A 22,472-nucleotide genomic window follows, 5' to 3' on the forward strand; every position below is an offset into this window, starting at 1 on the left:
TATATATATCATTATATTATGAAATATATTTTGAATTCACGATTGTCCACTTTCTATTGCTATTAAACGAAATTCGATTGATGTCATCAAATTCTTAGTTGATCATGGAGCTGATGTTAATATTAAACTTACTCTTTCTCATTTCATATCAATTATCATTATATGGCATTCTCTTTCCTTTCCTATAAATCATTTTTAAATGAAATTCTATATCCTTTCATATAAATCATTATTATATTTCGTTCTCTTTCATTTAATATCAATAATTATTTTATGAAGTATACTTTAATTTAACGATTATCCACTTTCTATTGCTATTAAACAAAGTTCGATTGATGTTATCAAATTCTTAGTTGATCATGGAGCTGATGTCAATGCTAAACAAACTCTTTCTCATTTCATATCAATCATCATTATATCGAATCCTCTTTCGTTTAATATCTGTCATTATTATATTTCATTCTCTTTCATTTGATATCAAACGTTATTTTATGGCATTCACTTTCATTTCATATCAAACATTATTTTATAGCATTCACTTTCATCTCATATCAATCATCATTATATTTCGTTCTCTTTCATTTCATATCAATCATTATTTTATGAAATTTTCTTTCGTTTCATATCAATCATTATTTTAAGAAATTTATTTTGGAATAACGATTGTCCACTTTCTCTTACTATTAAACGAAATTCGATTGATGCCATCAAATTCTTAGTTGATCATGGAGCTGATGTCAATATTAAACTTACTCTTTCTCATTTCATATCAATTATCATTATATCGAATCCTCTTTTGCATTATACCAATCATTAATATATATTATTCTCTTTCATTTAATTTCAATCATAATTATATATTATTCTCTTTCATTTCATATCAATCATGATTATATGGCATTCTTTTACATTTTTTATAAATCAATATTATATGCTATTCTATTTGTTTTCATATTTTTCATTATTTTATGGTATTTTCTTTCATTTCATATCTTTCATTATTTTATGGTATTTTCTTTCATTTCATATCAATTATTATTATATTGTATTTTCTTTCATTTCACATCTATCATTATTATATCTTATTCTATTTCATCTCACATCTATCATTATTATATCTTATTCTCTTTCATATCACATATATCATTATTATATGGCATTCACTCTCGTTTTATATATATCATTATATTATGAAATATACTTTGAATTAACAATTGTCCACTTTCTATTGCTATTGAACGAGATTCGATTGATGTCATCAAATTCTTAGCTGATCATGGAGCTGATGTTAATATTAAACTTACTCTTTCTCATTTCATATCAATCATCATTATATCGAATCCTCTTTCATCTCACATCTATCATTATTATATGGCATTCATTCTCGTTTTATATATATCATTATATTATGAAATATACTTTGAATTAACAATTGTCCACTTTCTATTGCTACTAAACGAAATTCGATTGATGTCATCAAATTCTTAGTTGATCATGGTGCTGCGAATGTATTTAATTCTAATATTTGACATTAAACATTATGTTTTCAGATGTTTGCCTTTTGGGCAGCTATTGCCATTCTCTCTAATTCGATATAATAACAAAGAGTGATAAAATAAATATATGAACGCAATGAACAAATAAAGACTCATATATGAAAAAAAAAGTCTCGACTATTTTTTTAAACTACTATAGACTTAGTTATGATTATAGCATAATAACCTTAAAGTATTGTAGAAATTCTATTAATTCTAATCTCAAATAGAGTTATTTAGAAAGATTAATAAATTATCTTCATGATTAAACGAGTTTTGGTTAATCACTTCTAAAGCATTCGGTATTTGTTTTATTGTCTAAGAATTAAAAGTGTTTGACTATGTCTTGAAAATCTTCGAAATGCATTTTGCGCTCGATAATGTGTTATTCTAGCTATAACTTGGTGTTAAAATCCCAATTTACAATAGATGGAGGAGAGTTCTGCATTAAAAGATCATATCGAAAAGATTCTACTTTGTCACTTTTTAAGTACGTATACCTTTGTGAGAATTGAAAATAAATTTATTTGTACTTATATATACGCGTTATATTTTGTATTATTTCAACTGAAATGTAAACATTTCAAAACTATCAAAAATTAAAAATAATTAATTTTTATATAATTTTGTATCAATAATAATAATAGATTACAATATCTTATTTTGTGAGAAATAACCACCTTTGTTGTAAATCGATCATTCAAATGTCTGCTGCTGAAGGAACTCCCGAAGCGAAGATCGTACTTCTTGGCGCTACCATGGTTGGTAAGACAACACTTGTTACTAGATTTATCACAGGTGAATTTGATCAATCAATTAAATCAACAGTTGGTGCTTGCTATGCATCAAAAGTAGTTCCTATCGACGGCGAGTCTATCAAACTTCAAATTTGGGATACAGCAGGTCAAGAGAAATTCAAGAACCTTGTACCTATGTACTTCCGCGCCGCCAAAGTTGCTATTTTAACATTTTCAGTTTGTGATCCAGAATCTGCTGACGAAGTTATTTTCTGGTCTAATAACTTAAAACAAAATACCCCGGGTGTTATGCCGGCCCTCTTCGTTGTAGCTAATAAGATTGATCTTCCAGATAGAAAAGTCCCAACAGAGAAAGGACAGCAAATTGCTGAAGAGGTTGGTGGTGAATACGTCGAAGTTTCGGCCAAGGATGGCTTCAATATAGACAATTTACTTCAAAAGATTGGGCAAGCCGCATTAAAGGCTGTTAAGAATGATGCTCCTCAGCCTAAATCTCAAACAATCAATCCTGTACCAAAGAAGAAGAAGGATGGATGCTGCTAAATCCTATTTTTTATTTAAAAAGAATACGAAATTTTTAAAGATTAGAAGAGCTGTTAATCTTTTTCAATTGACTGAAGATAATAAACCATTCACTTACATGAAAGAAATACTTAAATTACTTTTTTCAAGAAACCACATAAAAAATTTTATTCTCTCTAATCTTGTTTCTATAAATTTGGGATTTGAAATCGAAATCCATATCTAAATTCAAATAAATTTTAATGTTGTAAGAGAACTAAATTTCATTCAAAATTTTTTTCAAACATTTGAGATTTCGATTTCATTATTATCTCTATCTCACATATAATACATATGAAATAAATTCATTGACTAACTTAAGGTTTCTCATTTTCCTCAGGAAATTGTCGAGGTGAAGAGAGTTGAAATAATATCGCTCATCGTACAACTTGTCATTTCGGAAATATGTGCACTATCCATTGATAACGATACTTCCTGTAAGTGATTTATTGTATGATTTGAAAAAATTCTCATTTATTAACTCGAAACATCATGTTATTGTTTAAGTCTCTATTGTATGAATATTTTATTATCCCTTAGTTCTCCAAATGAAATTTATGAATCAAATTGATATTGTCTAATGCTCAATTAACCTTCATTTCAACTTACCTTTTATTATGTTTGCGAGCTATTCATTAATACGGATTCCTGGTGCACTACTATGCTGTAACGGCTTGATCCAAAAATGAGACATTTCAGGAGGGACAAATTGTTCAATCATTCGAAATGGACATCTTATCAGCATATTAGTTCTTTATTCTTTTTTACTGACAATATTAAACTTCGCGCCAAAAATAATATTAAATGAAGGGATCATTATATTTTGGCGCGCAAAATTTTTGTAAACGGTAGTAAAATTTTTCAAAAATAAGCATCTAATTGTGTTGTTTACGAATAATTTAAAATAATTTAGAAAACGGTTTTAAAAATTTATGGGGAAAAAAATAATGAATGGTCTTTGTTTTTTTCAAAAATTTTCGGCATGGAAACTTATGAGATTGACGCTCTTATCCACAACATCTTGACCTCTGTGGAGAATAAATCCCATCCTTTCCAGAACTCCGTTCAAGTCGAGATGTTATACAGTCTTATAGAGCAAACAAAAGGAGAATTGTTTGAAGAGGACTCAATACTCCATTTAGACGGCGATTTTTACGTAGTTGGAGATATACATGGAAATGCCAATGATCTTATCCGTATATTACAGACCTGCGGCTATCCCCCAGATAAAAAGTATTTATTCTTGGGAGATTATGTCGACAGAGGAAATAACTCACTAGAAGTTATTTGCCTCCTCTTTGCCCTCAAGTGTAGATACCCAAACTGCGTTTATTTGCTTAGAGGAAACCATGAAATTGAAAGAATTTCAAATACATACGGATTTTATGACGAAGCGATGTACAAGTTCAACCAGACCCTATATAACGAGATAACAGATACATTTAACTTCTTACCTTTCGCCGCCATCGTGAACAAAAATATTTTCTGTGTCCATGGCGGAATTGGCCCTCATGTTGACCTTATAGATAGCATATCTCTTGACGAGAAGCCAGATGACATAATAGGAGAAAACGTTTACGTAGATTTCCTTTGGTCCGATCCGAAAAATGTTCCTTTAGATTTCATCCAGAGCAAGCGCGGAAGCGGTTACTACTTCAACTCCAATGCTCTCTCGAGGTTCTTGGAGAAGAATAACTTCAAAACTTTGATTCGCTCTCATGAAATGTGTAAAGACGGAATGCACAGGCCATTTAACGATGACAAATGCATTACAGTATTTAGCAATACAGATTACTGTGGAAGAAAGAACCACGCAGCTGTTGCTTTCTTATCTAAAGATAAAGAAATTGAATTTAAGAAATTCAAGTATATCTCTCCAAAGGAAAACAACACCTTCCACGTAATACTTCCAAACTGGCTAATGGATGTTAAATCGACCAAGTTTTTGGACTCTTTGACACATTCTACGAATTCGGATATGGAATCTCCCGATGCAAACGAAATAGAATATCATAACTCTCTATCTTTGTTGTTGTAATATAAATTTTGTGTTGTGTATATTAGATTTTAAAATTAAATAATTTTTTAGAAAATTTTTTATGAAATGTTTTAAAAACAATCTTTGGTTTTGATTAGCAATAGCACCTGAAGTATGATCCTTTTCGAATATTAATTGATTTAAAAGATTTTGATATAAGATTCAGAATAAAGGACAAATTTGCTGCCTCAAGCTGCCTCAATATTCTTTAATGAAATATTTAGTTCGTGTTTTCTGTTTTCAATTTTAAAAACTGAAAGGTTCAAGAAAGATCATTTCAATTCGATATTTTTTTTCTTTCAAGAATTTCCTAAAATGAAATAACAGACGAAAATGTCACTCACGCGCTCATCTGATATTAATTCAAAATTGAAAATAGCTGTGGTGATGGGTAATTGAAAAATAATCTTTGGAACTATATTAGCTCCAATTGAAGCTAAATATTTCACTATTTCCGTATGACCTCTCGATGATGCATGAGTGTAAACAGTCTCATTAAGACGATTTTTTAGTTTAAAATTCGCTCCAGCTGATAATAGATATTTAATAATCTCAAAATGACCAAACCATGCCGTACTAATAAGAGGAGTAGATGAATCGTTATTTAATACAATTGCATCAGCACCTTTTGAGAGAAGATATTTAACAACTTCAAGATGATTATGAATGCATGCATAACTTAATGGAGTTTCTCCATTTTTATCTTTTACATGTATATTGAAACCACATTCAGTAAGAAACTGAACAAATTTGAGATTTCCATCTTCAGCTGCAATATGAATAAAATTTTTACCATTCGGAGCTTGCCTATCTTTATGCGCATGCTGGCTTGCTATTAATAGCTTATTAGGATATTTTTCTCTTGCAAGATCCTTGTAGAAATAATAAGCTTGATCATAACTCAAATTCTTAAAGTTACTATTTGTTAAAAAATCAACAACATTATGATGAGAATTATAATTTTTATTATCCCGCATTCTTAAAAGTGAGTTACTGAGTGATTTGAATACATCTTTGGAAGTATTTTCATAAACTATTTCTTGTATTTTTTCAATAACATTTTTACTGCAAAATTCATAATTAATTAAACTATACAAATTAGCAAAGTTTTTATCTTCTTGATTTAATGAAATAATGAATCTAACCAGAGAGTCTTCGTTTTTTTCAAAAGTCCACGATATTTAAGAATTCGATCCACAATATCGAATCCAAGCATTTTGGAAATTGATATTAGTTTCTTTTCATTAATTTTGAAGAAGAATGCTGAAATGTTGATACATTCTGTAATCATTGTTTCATCATTAATGTTGAAATATTAATCAAGCAATTCAATACAATTATCTATTTTTATTGTCTCTTTGGCCAATTCTTGATTTAAGTATAACTCCCTGAGCTCATTAATTTCAAGTAATGTTCCAATATTAAATAGATCCTTTAAAACTAGTGCATCGCATTTAATTTTTTCGGGGTTATATTGAAGTATATTTCTTAAGATATCATATGTTTCCTTTGAGTTAATTTCTGTATCAATGGTAATTGAATTGTTATGATGATCTAGTAAATATTGAGTGCATTAGTGAAAGAGCATCATCCTAAATATGATGCGATGTTAATTCACTGAGGAAATCATTTTAAAAGTTTATCAATTATTGAAATTCTACATTTTCAATTTTCATTCAAATTGACAAAAATTTCACATTGAATAGGATAATTGCTCGAAGTCTAATTCAAGATCAAAATATGAAAATAGTTATAGGAAACCAATCATCTCGGAAACAACTGAGTTCCTAAATCATGAGTTAACAAAGAAAAGAAAGTATTCTCAATATCCATTTTAAAATACTTTCTTTTCTTTGTCTCCTCATTTATATCCTGAAATTCCATTAATTTTTGTCAATACACAAATTTTCTATGTTAATTTCAATTGATCTACGCCATATTTATGCAAACTGGTCGCCTTTTTCTGAGATCCTTTTTTTAAATCACATTGTTAAAGCTTTTTGACTTATCTGTAATCAAGAATTGCTAATTTATATATCAAATATCTATTTCCTAATGATAACATATCTAAAAATTCAAAAATATAATTCAAAATTCATGAAAAAGTTAAATTTTATAATTTTTATCTTTATTCTATAGTTAATAAACAAAATATCTCTATAAATTCAAAGTTAATTATCAGAATCAGCAGTTTCTGCTCTCTCATTGAAGAATCCATCAGCATGAACTTCTTCAAAGTCGTTTCTGAATGGATCGTCGTTATCTCCCATCACAGACGTTGACCACAGTGGGTTTTCATCAGCCAGTGTCTGTGCAGATGGTGCAGGAGTCTCGAGAAGATGAACTTCATCCATTTGAACGGCGGAATCGGATGAAGAAGAAGATCTCGTGTATCCGATGAAGAACCAGATGAATGCTGATACGACAAGAACAAGCAATAAGCCAGAGAAAATGGCTGCAATAATAATTGCCAAATCACTGCCTTCTTCATCAGAATTGAAGCCTAATTCGGCCTTAACTAATGTTGATGTCGATGTTTTCGTCAATGTCTTTATGGTTGTTTGCATCTGTTCAACAATTGTTGTCAATGAATTGGAATAAGTTGATTTGCTGTGGAATTTGACAAGTGCATTTGTAAATGTTGCCTTGTCTGTTGTTGTCAGAGTGACTAATACTGTCTCAACCTTCGTTTCAGTCTCAGAATAATAATATCCTTTCCTTGGAGACTGAGATGGCGTTGGTAGGACCTTCTTGGTCTTCTTCGGTGTCCTTCTAGGTGTGTTAGGAGGCGTTGTGGCCGGTGGAATGGTCTGTTTAGGTGTTTTTCGCGGTGACCTGGCCGGAGAACGTGGAATAACCGTTTGTAAAGGGGACGGTTGTGGCGTACGAGTGGCAGATGGAGTTTCCGGAGTATTTGCCGGTGTAGGCTTTGGAGACCTTGTAGGAGACTTTGCAGGTGTCATATAGGGTGTTTCGAGTGGTGTGTCCATTGGTGTATCAGCCAAAGTTGGAGAAGGTGAAGGAACAGGTGTCGGATATGGAGTTAATCCGGTGGCCTCCGGAGTAGACCTTGGAGTTGAAGGGAGAGGTGTTGGTGTTGGGGTTCTGTGAACAGTCAGGCGTTTGAAAGTTGGAAAAACTTGAGTTGTCGGGAAAACTTTTGCAGATCTTGTTGTTCTCAGTGGAAGCTGAGTAATTGGAGTAGCTTTGTCTGGGAAATCTGTTGGTGATGGCATGAATGTAGGTCCTGATGACTTTCCAGCTTTATTTGAGGGCTTTGCGAATTTGAATTTTGTTGCTCTGCTTGTAACTGGTTCGTATTCGGGAGAAACTACGTCTGCGCATGTCTCTTCTGATGCATAGTATACATTCTTCTCGAGCGTTCCATTTTCTGCGTATCTGTTCGCGTATGCGATATTATTTTCTTCAATTCCGGACATCCAGTCGTGGAAAGAGTGCCAAAGGCAGAATCCTTCAAAGAGAATGACGTGGCCAGCTCCCGTTCCATCTGCCCTGAAAGAATATCCGTATGTAGCTTTATTTAATAAGAAACAACAGCCTTGAGTGTATAATATGCAGCCTTCACCTGCCTCTTTGTAATCTGTGTATGATATGAAGGCCATGGCACCTCCTCCGCGTCCACGGAAGCGCACGGCCAATTTGGAATTAATATTAAAGTTGTTTGCTGTAAGTTTTCTGATATTTGTGTCGCCGGCTTGGTTCTTGAGGAAGTCACTGTTAAAGAACTTCGCAGGAGATTCAACAAGGTAAAAAGCTCCTCCAGTGATGCCACACTGGTTTTCGATGAAATTGACGTTTTCGAAGTAAGAGTCAGCAGCACATGTAAGTACAATTGCACCACCAAGGTCATTGGCTACATTCTTCTTGAATTCGCAGGCTTTTGATTCACAAAAGAAAGGACATAAGCGATTCCTGCGTTCGTAACCTTGAAACCAGATAGCTCCGGCCCAACGGTATGCTCTATTATATGTAAAGATCGCATTTTCCATGAATATACGTGAATATAAACAAGCTATTGCTCCGCCAACAGCTGCGGAGTTATTGACAAATGAATCGACATTTTTGGTCTCGTAACGTATGTTTACTGCACAGAAAGTGAAAAACATGCCGCCGCCAGAACCTGAAGCTAATCCTGCTCCAAAAGCAAAGTTTTGTTCAAATGTACCTGATACAGTTACTGAGCATGCGATATATTCGAAAGAATCACGCTTAGTGTTCTTTATTCCTGTTGCGATTGTTGTATCTCGATCGAATCTTTCTTCCCAACGATCCCAATCGAAGAAAGAAATTTCGGCACCATTATCTTTAAATGTAGGAACGTCAACCTGGTCTAATTTTGGTCTTAAATCGAGAAAGAAAAGAAGACCAAAGGTCAGCATTTATAAGAATTTTATTGAGAAGTTTACGCATACATCGAAGTCCAAAAAACATGTAAACATTGAATTAAATATGAAAATGAAGAACTTTGATTTTTCGTAAAATTGAATTTTAAATTGAGAAGTGGTCGTTTAAAAAAAAGAATTGAGGGTATTTTCAACTAGATTTATGTCATATATATACAATAGTTCAGGCAATAACCTTTATTGTACTTTCAATTTTTTGTGAGAGGAATGTTTTATGAAGATTCTAATAAAGTTGAATTTTTATTATGCTATACATAAATAGAATAATGTTAACTATAACTCAAATTACAATTCAAAGTATTGAAAAATTTACAAAGAAAATTGAAAAAAGAAATGATATAAAAATGGTAATGAGTTATAATTTCGTAAAATATTTTTATTATGATTACAACAAATTGAATTGTATGAAAAGATATATTTATCAGATATGAATTTAATATATAATAATGCAACAAATAAAAATTGAAAACTTTTATTCAAAATGTCATTTTCCATCTGAAAATCTTTTCATATATTTTGCACGCTTGAATTATATTAACAAAGATTTTCGATCAAAATAAATCTTACTCTCTGAAAATGTTTTATCAGATTGACTGTATTAGGATTTTGTTTCAATCATTAAAAAAGCATGTCTAATTTCTCATAGTATTACATCATACCAGAAAGCTCAGAAAATACTCACTTATTATGCTACCTTCATCATTTCGTTATTAATACTAAAAACTAATATTGTTATATGTCTTTACATGCTATGTATAATCTAACAATATGCACTTGTATTGCAATTAATGCAAAATAAATTAAATCGACATTATCTCCTGATTATAATCAAATACTAGCTAATATGACAATGGAAATAGTATCTATATAAAGAATTATTTGGATATCACTTCGTTTGGTTTTGAAATAATATAAATACAAAACCCCATTGGAATAATGTCATAAAAAATAAGTAGCTGATGGATTATAGCGCTTTCATATGGAGACCCATATAGAAACTATATCATATTTATAGAGCCATTCTACTTAATATGGATATCAAATTCAAAATCTTTCAATTTTGATAAAAATTTTATCATTCTCGATTTGCATTCTGTATTTTCATACACCTTATTAAATTGTTTTAAATATCTTCTATAATATATGCATAGTTTTGGATTCTATAATCACGATCCGATAATCAATCATTGTATCATTGATTGAACATCTTTGCGTATGTATAAAGGATCTGCTACAAGCTATTTACGAAAACTACGCTTAACACTGAAATTAAATTATAACATGATTTTCTGCATTATCATCTATAAGAAAAATGCATATGATTATAACGCCGCAGATTTGTTCCTTTATTATATACACTACAATAAATTATAATGGAAACATGTTCAAAAAGAAATATGAAAATATTAACTGGAAATTTGAAATCAAAATTTATGATGTTTATACACTGTGCTCACAACGAAATTTTGCTACTTTATAGATTATTGTACTATATATATTTCCGCGTGAGCAGTTTTTATCAAGTATATTTCTCGTATTGCAATATCATGAGAATTTAATTAGCTGTACACCAATTAGCTTTCTAGATGTTAGAAATTCCATTGAGGTTTAAAGGTAAATAATTTTGTCATTTTTTATAAATGTCGGAAAATGCAAATGCGGTGCAACCAAATAAAAGTCCAATGCTCGAAGCAATTAGAGTTATGATCGAAAATAAAAAGTATACAGATCAAGTTGGAAACTTAGCAGCGATGTATCAACAATTATTGAAAATCGAACAGCAAAATCCAGGCGCAGCAGATGTCATAATGAAGGAAATACTCAAAAATTTAGGAAATGCCAACAAATAAGTATTAATTCGGATATTTTATCTCATTCACAAAAAATACGTTGAAATCATACAAAGTCTTCAGTATAATATGATTTCATCCCATTCATCTGTTTATGATGACAATATTAAAAAGCTTGAAAAGAAAAACCTTATCAAAATATACGAAATGAAATCAAAATTTATCATGTTCATTATATGATAGAATATTACACAGATATTTTGACATGTTTTTCAAATCTAACTTGCCGATATATTAAGAATAAAAAATTATTTTTAGAGAACTTATATTTGCTTTGGACTCTTATTTATTCTCATGATTCTGAATGTATTTATAGATTGTTAGATATTCGAACTGATATTCGATATCTTTCTAATCGATATTCATAAGTTATTAGTTGATTGTTCACTAAAATGCGGCGTCTCTCTAGTAACTAGTTCGAATCCATTGATACAGTTATAGTTGCTCAATCAAGAATTAATTTTCTAAAATTGTCTTCGCAATCAAAGAAAATCTAACTTCTAAAATGGTTAAAGAACAATCTAAATAACCCGAAAATAGAATAAAAATTAGGAAAATCTTAGTAGTATATGCGGACGGGTTTAGTGACTTTTTTGTTACATCTAAAAAAAAAAAAAAAAAAAAAAAAAAAAAAGGAAGTGGGCTTCCAGGAGAGAGTTTTTCGCCTTTACATTTGCTTCAACTTCTTTTTTATACTCATCGCTATCCATATATGTCTTCAGGGCTTTTTGTTTTATCTCTTCATCTTTCAGTACTTTATATTGAGTAGTATGGTTTTTCAAATTTATAACATCTTGTTCCATTTTTGCTACTTCTGCTGCTTTTTCTGACACTTTTTTCGCATATTCCTCTGTACTTAGTTCTTTCAGTTTGTTCTTTCTTCTTTCTTTTCTCTACGTTTAACTCATTGAGTTTCTTTGTCTGTCTGTCATATTCTAGTTTCTTTTCGTTTTCACTTTATTTTCTTATTCTTAGTGTTGTACTTTATTGACATCTGTTATTTGATTTTGAGTGAACTCAAATTCATTTGACTTTGAGGTTATAAGCTGTTCCGTCTGCAGCTCCACCATAGCCTGCCATTTTCGCTAAAAGTGCCGCTTTTAAACCTCCACTTTGTGCACCAATAACTCGGTTTAAAAGCATAGGGTTGCTTGACATTTGTTGCAACATAGTGGGGTCATTCATAATTTGTTGTTTGCAACTGTTGTTGTGGTGTTAGTTTTTACTATTGGATGTTTCAATGCTCCCTTCCTCTTACGTATATTCTTACGTAGCTTACGTGGCATTTTAAGTGAAGTAAAAAACGGTTTTTGACAGATGTTTATATGACACTTTTTGTTCAGCACAAAAATAACTCGGTCAACGTGTTGTCAGTTTTGTAAAATAACCGTCCTATCTTGTTTTAAAATGGAGAAAAGGCTTCTCAAAGTATACTTCCTTGGAACGCCCGTAACTTTTCCTGTAGCGACGATAGACCCTTATTTGTCCGGACAAAGTTATACTATTTTGAGTGCTCTACAAAAAAGTCAACAGCGACGACTCTCAAAAACCGTTGTGTTAAAAAGTTTTACCGTTGGACAAAAAAGTATATATAGAAAACAAAAAACGTTTATAGTTCATTCAATATTTGAGATGGAACGTTTGCCAACGGTAACTATTAAATAAAATAAAAAAATAGAGGGGGTCTCCGTTGGTAAAAACCGTTTATTTTAAACTTTTCTATGAGTTGTCCGAAAAAAAACAGTTCATTTTTCATAATGGCATTCGCTAGCGTGTTCGCTCCAAATTCACCTGAAGAAATTGCTTGCAGACTTTCAGCACCCACAGGTTTAGAACCTCAATATCAAACTGCAGCATCTACACATTCTCCAAGCAGAACAGACAATTCAAATTCAAATTTGTCCTGCAATTCACTCAATCCAAAGCCACTTTCACTACCAAAAACAATACCAAACGAGCTCCGTATTACAAAGAACCACAGCAACGCTGAACTACGCAAAATACTACTCAGATTGTCTGAAGAATACTTCAATTCAAAGCCAGAAGAAAGAGTTCCTGCAACTTTTAACAAAGAATATTGTGAACAACTCAACAAAGTTCTTGCAGACTTTACCAAAACTAAAAAGAAACACCTGACCCATTCGAATTAGGTGACACAATTGTCAACTATTTTCCAACAATAACAAAGATAATGGTTGACAGAACTATATGTCAGCTTATTGAAAGTCTTCCACCCAAAGCTGCAAAAAAAGTCGAACAGCTTTGGGTCGAATTCAATCAAAGAGTTACGGATATCAGGATGACGAAGAAGAACGTGAGTACGGACAAGAAACAGCAAAATGGCAATGTCTTAGCTCACTCAACCCAAGTTCAAACCATTATTTTACTCAGACAACAACACAATTCAAGTACGCAAAATTGCTATTCATTTCGTTAACCAAGCAGAAGACATTGAAGAAGGAGACTCTATCTCAGTTTATGTTTGCTACTGCAAGTTTTTCAAGGACGAATTTGGAGGACCAATTCTCATGCATGTCTTCAAGCCACATCAGCAACTCTACGTTGAAACTGAAATAACACTCATGCATGGAATGTATCTCAAGTTTGAAAGCCAATTGGAAAACACATACAACATTTGGCTTTCATACATTCAGTTCGATACACCAGATGACTTTGATGTTGAAGAAGAAGAGTCCTCCGAATTCACACCAGAAGACTAACAATTTTCCGAATAAAAACTTCATTTATACTAAACATCTTCGGGGCTAGAGGGCACGAAGTGCCTGGAAGCCCCACTACCTTTTTTTTTTTTTTTTTTTTTTTTTTTTTCGTAAGACATGAATTTTTAAAGTTTATTTTTTATTCATGAAAATAATTATTTCTAATTTCTTTTACTCTCTCGTATATACTAGATTTAAAGAATTCAGAACATTTCCCATAATCTCCTAAATGTTTTCTTATCCCTAACGTGTGCCAGTTATTATATGAAACTGAATAAACTTTATCTTTATCTTTACACCTTTCATCACTTCCAATATATTTATATCTCAGTTTTGATTTAGCATTTTCATATTCATTAGCGTTTAATAATTCACAGTCTTCCTTTTTAAATTGATGTTTAAGATATTCAGGATTTAATACTCTACGTTTATATGCTCCTAACTTAGTTCTAAAGGTTTTTCTACAAAATTTAGGAATTCCATCCTCTTTAATGTCATCAATGATTTCCATTTCATTATTTTCCATTTCTTCTTCTCGTTTATGAGGTCTTTGATTATGACTCCATTGATTCCATGAAATTAAATATTCTTTATCATTATATTTATACCTCATTAGCTTATTTTGGCTTTCATATTCATTTAATAATTCACATTTCTTATTTTTAAATTGAAGTTTAACCCATTCAGGATTTAAACAATGTTTAATTAATCGCGGAATATCTGACATCATCTATATATAGCTTCTTTTATAAAAGATAAAAAAATAAATTATTTTAAAATTAATGTTAATTTTTTAATGATTTATAAATAAATATATTTTAATGCATCGTCTATATATAGATGTAACAAAAAAAGTCACTAAACCCGTCCGCATATACTACTAATCTTTTATCACAAAAAATTTGAGAACTAAATTTCTTTAGACCAATGGCGCAGTATGCAGCTGCACCATACAGAGTTCAAGAGATAAACCTTCCTCCATTATATTGGAATGCATTGTCTCAAGATGATAAGATAGAGTTCCAAAGATTGCGCACATTATTTCATAAAAACCAAAAAACATCAACAAAAGATAGAAGACTTGTTTCCTTTTCCAATGAATTACAGACAGTTTTAAAGTATCTGGAGCATTCCGCGAGCGGAAGAGAAAACAGAACTATTCTAGTTGGTGTTTGTTTCGCTGGTCAGTTTATTTGCGTTAATACTCGTCAATTAAAGAACTTTCTCGGTAGGTGCAAATCATCTATCAACGGTAGTTTACAGCAGCTAGGCTATGTAGCATTGAAGACAAAATCAAAAGCACGAACAGTTGTATTATCTATTATACCTTCTTTAGCGAATGATGCAAACGTACTCCGCCAATGGACAGTACGTGTTGCTTCTAATGATGCACAGATATGCTTCCTTTCCTCAATCAGATCGATTCAATTGCCAACCATTACAGATGAAGACATAAATGACGATAAGAAACAAATTACTAACCCTCAAGGAGTACAGTTTTATAATACGGCCCACGGAATGCCACTTGCTTTGCCTCCAAGAATATCTCCACAATTTACACAGCAAATGGCCCTTCCGAAGCCACAAGAGAGTTTGATCCCTCAGGAACCTACTATTAGCTCAAAGCCACAGCAGTATCATGATATGACTATTTCATACTCTGTTGACTGTTTCGATGGCTGGGAAACTAAGAATTACGAGAATGATTGGAACCCAGTATGGGACAATCAGCAGATGGCTCATTCTCAATCAACAGAATTCGATATTGGATCTACTGACTATTCTTTGTTCTGAACTCAATTATAAAGTGCTTTATAGAGTTAATAAATATGCTATATATTTGAACATGCATGTTATAAATAAAGATTAGAAATTATATATCAAATTTTCTCTCAAAATTATCTAAAAATAGAATTTTTCTCCTCTTCTCTTCATGTCATAGTGAGAACTTAAATGTTTATATGCCAAATTTAAGATATCGAGATTTTTTGATAAGTATTCAATGAAATTCAGAAAATTTATGATATCAAATAAAATATATACGCATAAAAATCATTGTTAATTGTGTTAAAAGCATTTGATTTAATCACAATTAAAAAATACAGAAAAAGTTAAGATATAAGAGAAAACTAACTGAGAGTATGTCTGATAACAAGCAGAACAGAAGTTATTTATGACATAAAAGTCAAGCCATGAAATGTATTGGCCATGATCTTCTCTTCCACTTACTGAATCAGTTTGCCTCAGCCGAAAGTATCTAAAATACCCTTTTGTATCGAAATGATATTCAGTTTCAAGAGTTGTGTTAGTTATCCTCGTAGATCTCTTTTCCTGAAATATTGGGAAAAAAGTTATATTATCATTCGAAAATTCTAATGCATAACTTGGAAGATGTTGAATCCATCTATATCCCAAATCGTTAGTTCCGCGAATTTTCATTCCTGTAATAAAATACTGTGTTTTTAAGTTTTCTCATGTCGAAAAAAGAGAAGATCTGCTGAAGATATGGAACTCCAAATATTTTACCAGGACTGTGATAGCATGCAATTTTTCAAATGAAGACATACCAAAGCTTGCAGCAGAGTTTTAAGAAGAGATACGGTCGCGAACTTATAGGAAAGAACCTTGGTCAATTTATTCTGACTTCGCCAGACAATAACAACCTGGAAACAAAGTTTAGCATAAAGTCAATATTTGTGAAAGAAGACTACATAGACTTATCACTAAACGATTTAATGAAGTTGCATTCCATGCACGTGTTAAAGGTGTCAAACCAGTTACGTTCTTTGCTTAAACCAGCTACATGAAATGTTTCCTGAAGCTATACATGCTATTACAATGAAGATAAGAACATTCACATACCTGTTGGAATACATATGAGCAAAGGACTCTGAGTTCGTTTAATGGAAAACTTTACAAAGCACTCATGATGGTCAAGAGACTTGGATTCGAACTGTGTAGAGTCTTCTAGTCCTGCTTTTGCTGAAAAAGTGTAACTTCCATAACGACAAAACAAGCTTTATTCGTAAGTTGAAGTTCTGAGGTCATTATTTTGTCAGCAATGAGGTCATAATGAGGTCATTTTATTTTTGTCATGCAATGAGGTCATTGAATGAGGTCATGAATGAGGTTATTCTGATACAAATAAAACTAGCGTAGATTTTACAATACTGCGATTGTTGGTTATAGTAGGTTGAGTTTGGGTGGCTTTGCAATTTAGATAGTGACAGTCCTATGGTCTGAGGGTGGGATAGTAGAGCGTGGGGCAGTTTGGATGGTCATTTTGTATTGTTATGGAGGAATCGATTGTGTGGGTGCGTATTTTTCTATAATCCACGTTGAAGCCAGTTATTTAATATGTATTTAGGGTTAGGAAGTGGTGAAGTTCTTGATGACCAATGAATCATTTTACAAACGCCTTTTGGCTAATTAGAGAAAACGAATAGCTTGCTTTGCTATCCAATACCAGGTGTTACAATCTTTGAAAATTCTTTTTTCCTCGGAAGCATTGCATCATAATGAAAACATTTTTGGAGGATTATTCACTTGGTTCAGAGATTTGAAAATCTTATACGTAATGATTTTCTTTCTTTTTACATACTTTCATTGAATGGTGAGAATACAGACAAACTGTGTATCAGTAATGTGTCCATCTTCATTTTCATTAAATTCATAATGAAAGTCTATAAGTTGTGGCCGACTACCTTTTTCTTTCAGTTGTGCAAAGAAACTCACGTAAAGGCTGTAAAGTTGTACTTCAATGTTAAACTTTTTCTCGAACATATCTATTAAATGAAGTCATACATTGTTGCAATGTTGGTATCGTGCTTTAAGTATTTTGTATATGTGAATGTTTGGGCGCTTAAAGACTGTTTCGTCATTTCTATCTCGACTTGAAGTATAAAGTCAACCTTTCTGGAAAGCACGTGTTATTACATTGTGATTATTGTTATGCGCAATGTACTTCTCTTCATTTCATGTTCACAATCAGCGATTGAAACTAAACGTTTACTTCTGTTTCCCCTTTATTTGACGTCAGGGTTTTCACTACGAACGCAACAGATAAAGGTATTGGTCTATACATTTAGTTCGATAAAAATAACACATTTAACTATTTCTTTGCTTCAGCTTCTTGCTTTTGCTTCAGCTCTTCTCTAAGCTTTTTCGCCAGTGAGTCTTGGGTTCTTTTGGTCTTCCAGCAGCTAGTCATTTTCAGCAAGTTGTTTTTTCACTAAGTTTCTCTTTGGTCCTCTCTGGCTTTGTTCTTGTTTTTGTTCCTTCAGTTTCGGAAAAAATTTGCTCACGATTTCTTTCTTCAATGCTATCAACATTCTATGCCCTTGGGTCTGTTCCGTAGGGCTCTTGTCTTGAAGTCATTTGACTGCAGATAAAAAAAAAATTAAGAACTTTGATCCGATGTTAAAATGAGCTTGTCAAAATTCAGAGCGAAGCTAATTATATTTAAATGACGCAAGGGAATACAACATCCTTTCTATTAAGTAAGTCAGAGTAAAGAATGGTAAAATAATATACGGTAACTGTTAATTAAAGATTAAGGTTTCCATTAGCGAATGCCAGAAAGCGACAACTATTAACGGTGAATGGCACTGAGGGCTGAGATCCCAGGTTAAGCACTTCTGTTTCAAACTGAAAAGTTCAATATGAACCTAGAAAGAAAGAAGCCAGATGTACTTTCAATAACGAAAACCAAATAGCTTATTGCAAAGTCGGTGAATTTTCATTGAAAAACACCGAGTCAAAGAATCCTGACTCTTTCTCATGATAATTGAAGTGAACAAAAGAGAATGTACAGCTTCATTGAAAATGTCAAGAAACAACTCCACCACGAAATGCCACGACGAAAGAGTGAGAATAATGAAGTAAATAGATATTTTTATCGTGAGTAAATACAATTGTCTATTGAATCTTGATTTACAGCCTAAATCGAATTTACTCCATGCAGAGTCATATTCATTCAGATTCGCTCTTTATTTCTGATTTATATATTATTTGACAATGCAGTTCAAATTGTGTGTACTATCTTAATTAGAAAATTAGTCTGACGCAAAAGATCCACACAACCTGGAACTGCTAAAGATAACACATGGGTAACATTCAATCTCTCACCTCCTGTGAATAATATGTTGGACCTTTACAATACATTCATTTACGTATAAAATGGAAGGTCAATTTTATTGTAGATAAAGAAATTGGTTCAGGTTCCCAATAAATACAAACCCACCATGGATTTTGGATTGGTTTTCGATGACGCTTTCTATGCAGTTGCTGGAATCAGAATCCTTGCAAATGGTCGTATCGTATATTTCTCAAGACAACGCAAGATAAGAAGCAATATATAAATCTTCAAACTCACAAACTACCGAACAAATTAAAGAAATAGATGTTTTCTCAAAAGACTCGCACATGAAGATGTTTGAGTCATTCGGAAACATGCCAGAACAGGACAAATTGTTTAGTGGTCCAAATTAACATGTCAGGTATATATTATATTTGATTTATATGTCTCTATAGATACTCTGATATTTTTTTTTATCTCTCCATTAGAATTTCTATCTGTATATTCTCTATGTCTTGCTTATTGTAATATCATCTATGTCTAAAGTTATTTGTTTCAGTAGCGTACGCTTCGTTACTATGCTCTATATCTTATATTCTGTATAATGATTTATCTATTTGCTCATATCCAACTCTTAAAGTTGCATTTGCCTTCATGATTCAAATCCACCACAATAAATTTGTTCCATGGAAATGAACCAATTTCACTAGATAAGAAGGCAGTAGAAGCTAGTGGAACAGTTACTATTACAACTTGTAAACCCAGCAGACTTATTTCCGAACAAGATGGATTTTAATAATGTTTCATTCATCCAAAGCATTCTCTTTAGACCCTAACATTTAATACAGAACTTGTTAGAATCATTATAACAAACGAGGCTTTATGTTTTTCCTGTTAAAGTTAATGATTGGATTCCTATGGACGTGTTTTCAATTCTCAAAGAATACAGATAGTTCAAGTGCATACATTTAACAGCTTTAACGCCTATTAATGTTAAAAGTATTTGGGCACTATTTAGAAGAAAGAACAACTATTATGTTAATTTTGAGAAACCATAAGTTTTAAAATATCTTCAGCTTTTCCATGGGAGCTTATGGAATATGCCTGCAGAACCTAAAGAATCTCCTGGAACCTTATTTTATGAAATGGTTGCGAACGCTTGCAATACAAACAATGATATGATACGGATTTAATGAAGATGTTATATAGGTCATTGGTGGAGATGGTAGTGTGGAACATAATGGATAGCTATGACAACACACTTTCTTATGTGGTTTTCCAACAGAAGTGACTTTTTGCTTCAGCAAGTCAAACCATCTACTGCTCCATATACATTACGAAATTGTCTGTTAAAGGACCTATTTGAACTATGCAACTAAAATGTCCAAAGCCACTTTTGGATTTTATGAAGGGATTGTTGCTTTGGCCATTCAGGTGCGTGGCTTAATGGCATCCCCATAATCAGATAGATGACTATAAATCTTAAGCTACGGACGACAGTGAAGGAATAAAGGATGAACGTTTATTTTTAAAGCTATAAATGAGTTTTTCTTCATGCAAGCTACTCGTGAACCTTCAACCATTAATGAAACAAACTTTAACCAACGATTATGGACACCTATTGAATATTTCTTACGAGCTGCCACAATGGCAAAGAGCAGTCCTCAACCATTATGTTATGGTGTGTTCCATCCAGCTCCTGTCAAAAATAGCAATTTGGTCAAGTCCTTAATATAAGATATGGTCTCCCACTAGGTTTGCTAGCTACAGAGAGCAAGTTATGATGTTTGAAAAGAAATAAAAGCAAATGTTTAGTAAATAATAACTGAAGAGCTGAAGTTAAACAAACTCTTCCAACACCTTCGCCAAAACCAACCGCCTTCAATCAAGCAACCTTCAATTTGACTCCTGAACCTATGAAGTACAAACTCTGTTCAAAAGTCAAACTCCTAAACCGACTCCAACATTTAAACCAGAACCTACTCCTCATATAAATTCGTAAAACTCCTGCGTTTCCTTACTTCTGAAAAATAACGTTATTTTTAATTTAATATTAAATTTTTTATTTTGATTGAAATGACAAATAAAGTCACTGAAGCAATGAAACCAAAAGTTGTTTGGTAAATACAATTAAATCAGGAACTATTCAGAAGTTTTTTATCATTCATACTATTGAAGGATGGTAGAGTCAGTTTAGAAGATAAAAGCAACCATTAGATAAAGAAAAAAAAAAAAAAAAAAAAAAAAAAAGGAAAATTTTTGGGGGGGAGAAAGATTAAACTCATAGAAGGACAACATGCTGAACTTAAGAAGAAGTAGAAAGAGTTGGAAGAAGGAACCAGAGAGTTTATAAAGCAATGAATTTCACAGGTTAGAAAGACCAAATCTCCCTTAGCGCTGATTAGAAAAAGCGTGTAGATCTCCACTCACGCTAAACATTATTTTTGTGCTATGTTTTTCATACGTGTGAGGGTGGTGAGATTGATTAATTTTAAGTTTATTTTTTTATATTTTTATTTTTTAATTTTATTTTTTATATAAATTGACGAAAAACTATTGAGATAACAAACTACACCCGGTCATGATTCAAAATTTGTTCTTTCGTTCTCGTGAAAATACATTCTATCAGATACGAGGGAGAAAAGGGTAAAGTTTAGGTTTTGAGCGTTTACGAAACACAAATCCATAATGGGTGATTATAAAAGGCAAATAGATACCAACTGTAAAGCGTGTTTCATTTATCCGCGGCGAGCTTTGTCAAAACTTACATACATTTAATTTTTGCAGTTGATTTTGACTCTGATCGATTGGAGTGACAGCAAGCGATACTGAAGAATATGAACTATTGTGGTGAAGCACCAGCAATGGGAAGCGTCTTGCAAATACTTTTGTAAATGAAACAGAGTGGAACGTTAGTGAGAACGTTATTTTTTCAATTAGTGAAGTCTGCCGTAGCCGAAAAATGTTAAGTGAGGTGAAGTGGTTGGGCGGGCTTGTAAATATTTAAGGTTAAGTTAGTGTTGTCGTTTTGTGTTGTAAAATATACATTAGCGGTTTTGTAAAGTGTTCAAATTCACATATAATGGGTAAGGAGGCGCGCAAGTGCCTCCGTACCAAGATAGGTTACTAACTTCGATGAACTTGTCATCGAGTTATATTCCAGTGTTGTTCCTTCATTCCTGATTAAGTTGCAAATTAAAGGTCTGGATTCGAGAGAAGTGTTAGAGTTTATCAAAAATAAGTCACAAAGTAGATTTCGTAAATGAATGACACAATTTGAAAAAAGTCGAATGCATCAGTATGCTTGAAAGCTGTTCAGAAAGGTCTGAAAAATGATACACTTGATCCCAACATTGTTACTCAATTCATTAAAAATATTTATTGCAAAGAACTTTGATTTAATAAACATTTAATTTATTATAATTAATTTTTTATTACAGTATAGTAAAAATGCTATAAATAAATTATTATATTTTTATTAAAAATGTGCTTTTAATAGTAGTGAATAA

At 32.1% G+C, this 22,472-nt stretch overlaps 6 protein-coding genes and 1 pseudogene across 7 annotated transcripts, besides 2 other annotated features; 5 read left to right on the plus strand and 2 right to left on the minus strand.

Moving 5' to 3' along the window:
* Window positions 1-2,228: 2,228 nt before the first annotated feature.
* TVAGG3_1028110 (retrograde vesicle-mediated transport, Golgi to ER) lies at window positions 2,229-3,025 on the plus strand (the record flags this gene model as incomplete). Its single annotated transcript, XM_001313550.2, has 1 exon — window positions 2,240-2,836. One exon carries the CDS (start codon window positions 2,240-2,242, stop codon window positions 2,834-2,836), a length of 597 nt encoding a protein of 198 aa, XP_001313551.1.
* Window positions 3,026-3,153: 128 nt separating this feature from the next.
* On the plus strand, window positions 3,154-4,918 carry TVAGG3_1028120 (phosphoprotein phosphatase protein; the record flags this gene model as incomplete). The annotated part of the gene is made up of 1 exon (XM_001313551.2): window positions 3,837-4,892. One exon carries the CDS (start codon window positions 3,837-3,839, stop codon window positions 4,890-4,892), a length of 1,056 nt encoding a protein of 351 aa, XP_001313552.1.
* Window positions 4,919-4,976: 58 nt separating this feature from the next.
* On the minus strand, window positions 4,977-5,874 carry TVAGG3_1028130 (Ankyrin repeat family; the record flags this gene model as incomplete). The annotated part of the gene is made up of 1 exon (XM_001313552.1): window positions 5,192-5,869. The coding sequence occupies one exon, from the start codon at window positions 5,867-5,869 to the stop codon at window positions 5,192-5,194; it is 678 nt and encodes a 225-aa protein (XP_001313553.1).
* An 890-nt stretch (window positions 5,875-6,764) lies between these two features.
* TVAGG3_1028140 (bifunctional inhibitor/lipid-transfer protein/seed storage 2s albumin superfamily protein family) lies at window positions 6,765-9,319 on the minus strand (the record flags this gene model as incomplete). Its single annotated transcript, XM_001313553.1, has 1 exon — window positions 7,064-9,292. The coding sequence occupies one exon, from the start codon at window positions 9,290-9,292 to the stop codon at window positions 7,064-7,066; it is 2,229 nt and encodes a 742-aa protein (XP_001313554.1).
* A 1,556-nt stretch (window positions 9,320-10,875) lies between these two features.
* TVAGG3_1028150 (uncharacterized protein) lies at window positions 10,876-11,773 on the plus strand (the record flags this gene model as incomplete). Its single annotated transcript, XM_001313554.1, has 1 exon — window positions 10,957-11,166. The coding sequence occupies one exon, from the start codon at window positions 10,957-10,959 to the stop codon at window positions 11,164-11,166; it is 210 nt and encodes a 69-aa protein (XP_001313555.1).
* A 1,150-nt stretch (window positions 11,774-12,923) lies between these two features.
* On the plus strand, window positions 12,924-13,886 carry TVAGG3_1028160 (annotated as a pseudogene). The gene has a single exon. A coding segment is annotated over exon 1 (963 nt).
* Window positions 13,887-14,702: 816 nt separating this feature from the next.
* Window positions 14,703-16,081, plus strand: TVAGG3_1028170 (transcription-initiator DNA-binding domain ibd family; the record flags this gene model as incomplete). Its single annotated transcript, XM_001308882.1, has 1 exon — window positions 14,814-15,680. The coding sequence occupies one exon, from the start codon at window positions 14,814-14,816 to the stop codon at window positions 15,678-15,680; it is 867 nt and encodes a 288-aa protein (XP_001308883.1).
* Window positions 16,082-16,349: 268 nt separating this feature from the next.
* Window positions 16,350-22,095: a mobile genetic element.
* Window positions 22,096-22,472: part of a mobile genetic element that runs on past the window's edge.

Source organism: Trichomonas vaginalis, chromosome I, assembly GCF_026262505.1.
Source record: "Trichomonas vaginalis G3 chromosome I, whole genome shotgun sequence".
Taxonomy (NCBI): domain Eukaryota; phylum Parabasalia; order Trichomonadida; family Trichomonadidae; genus Trichomonas; species Trichomonas vaginalis.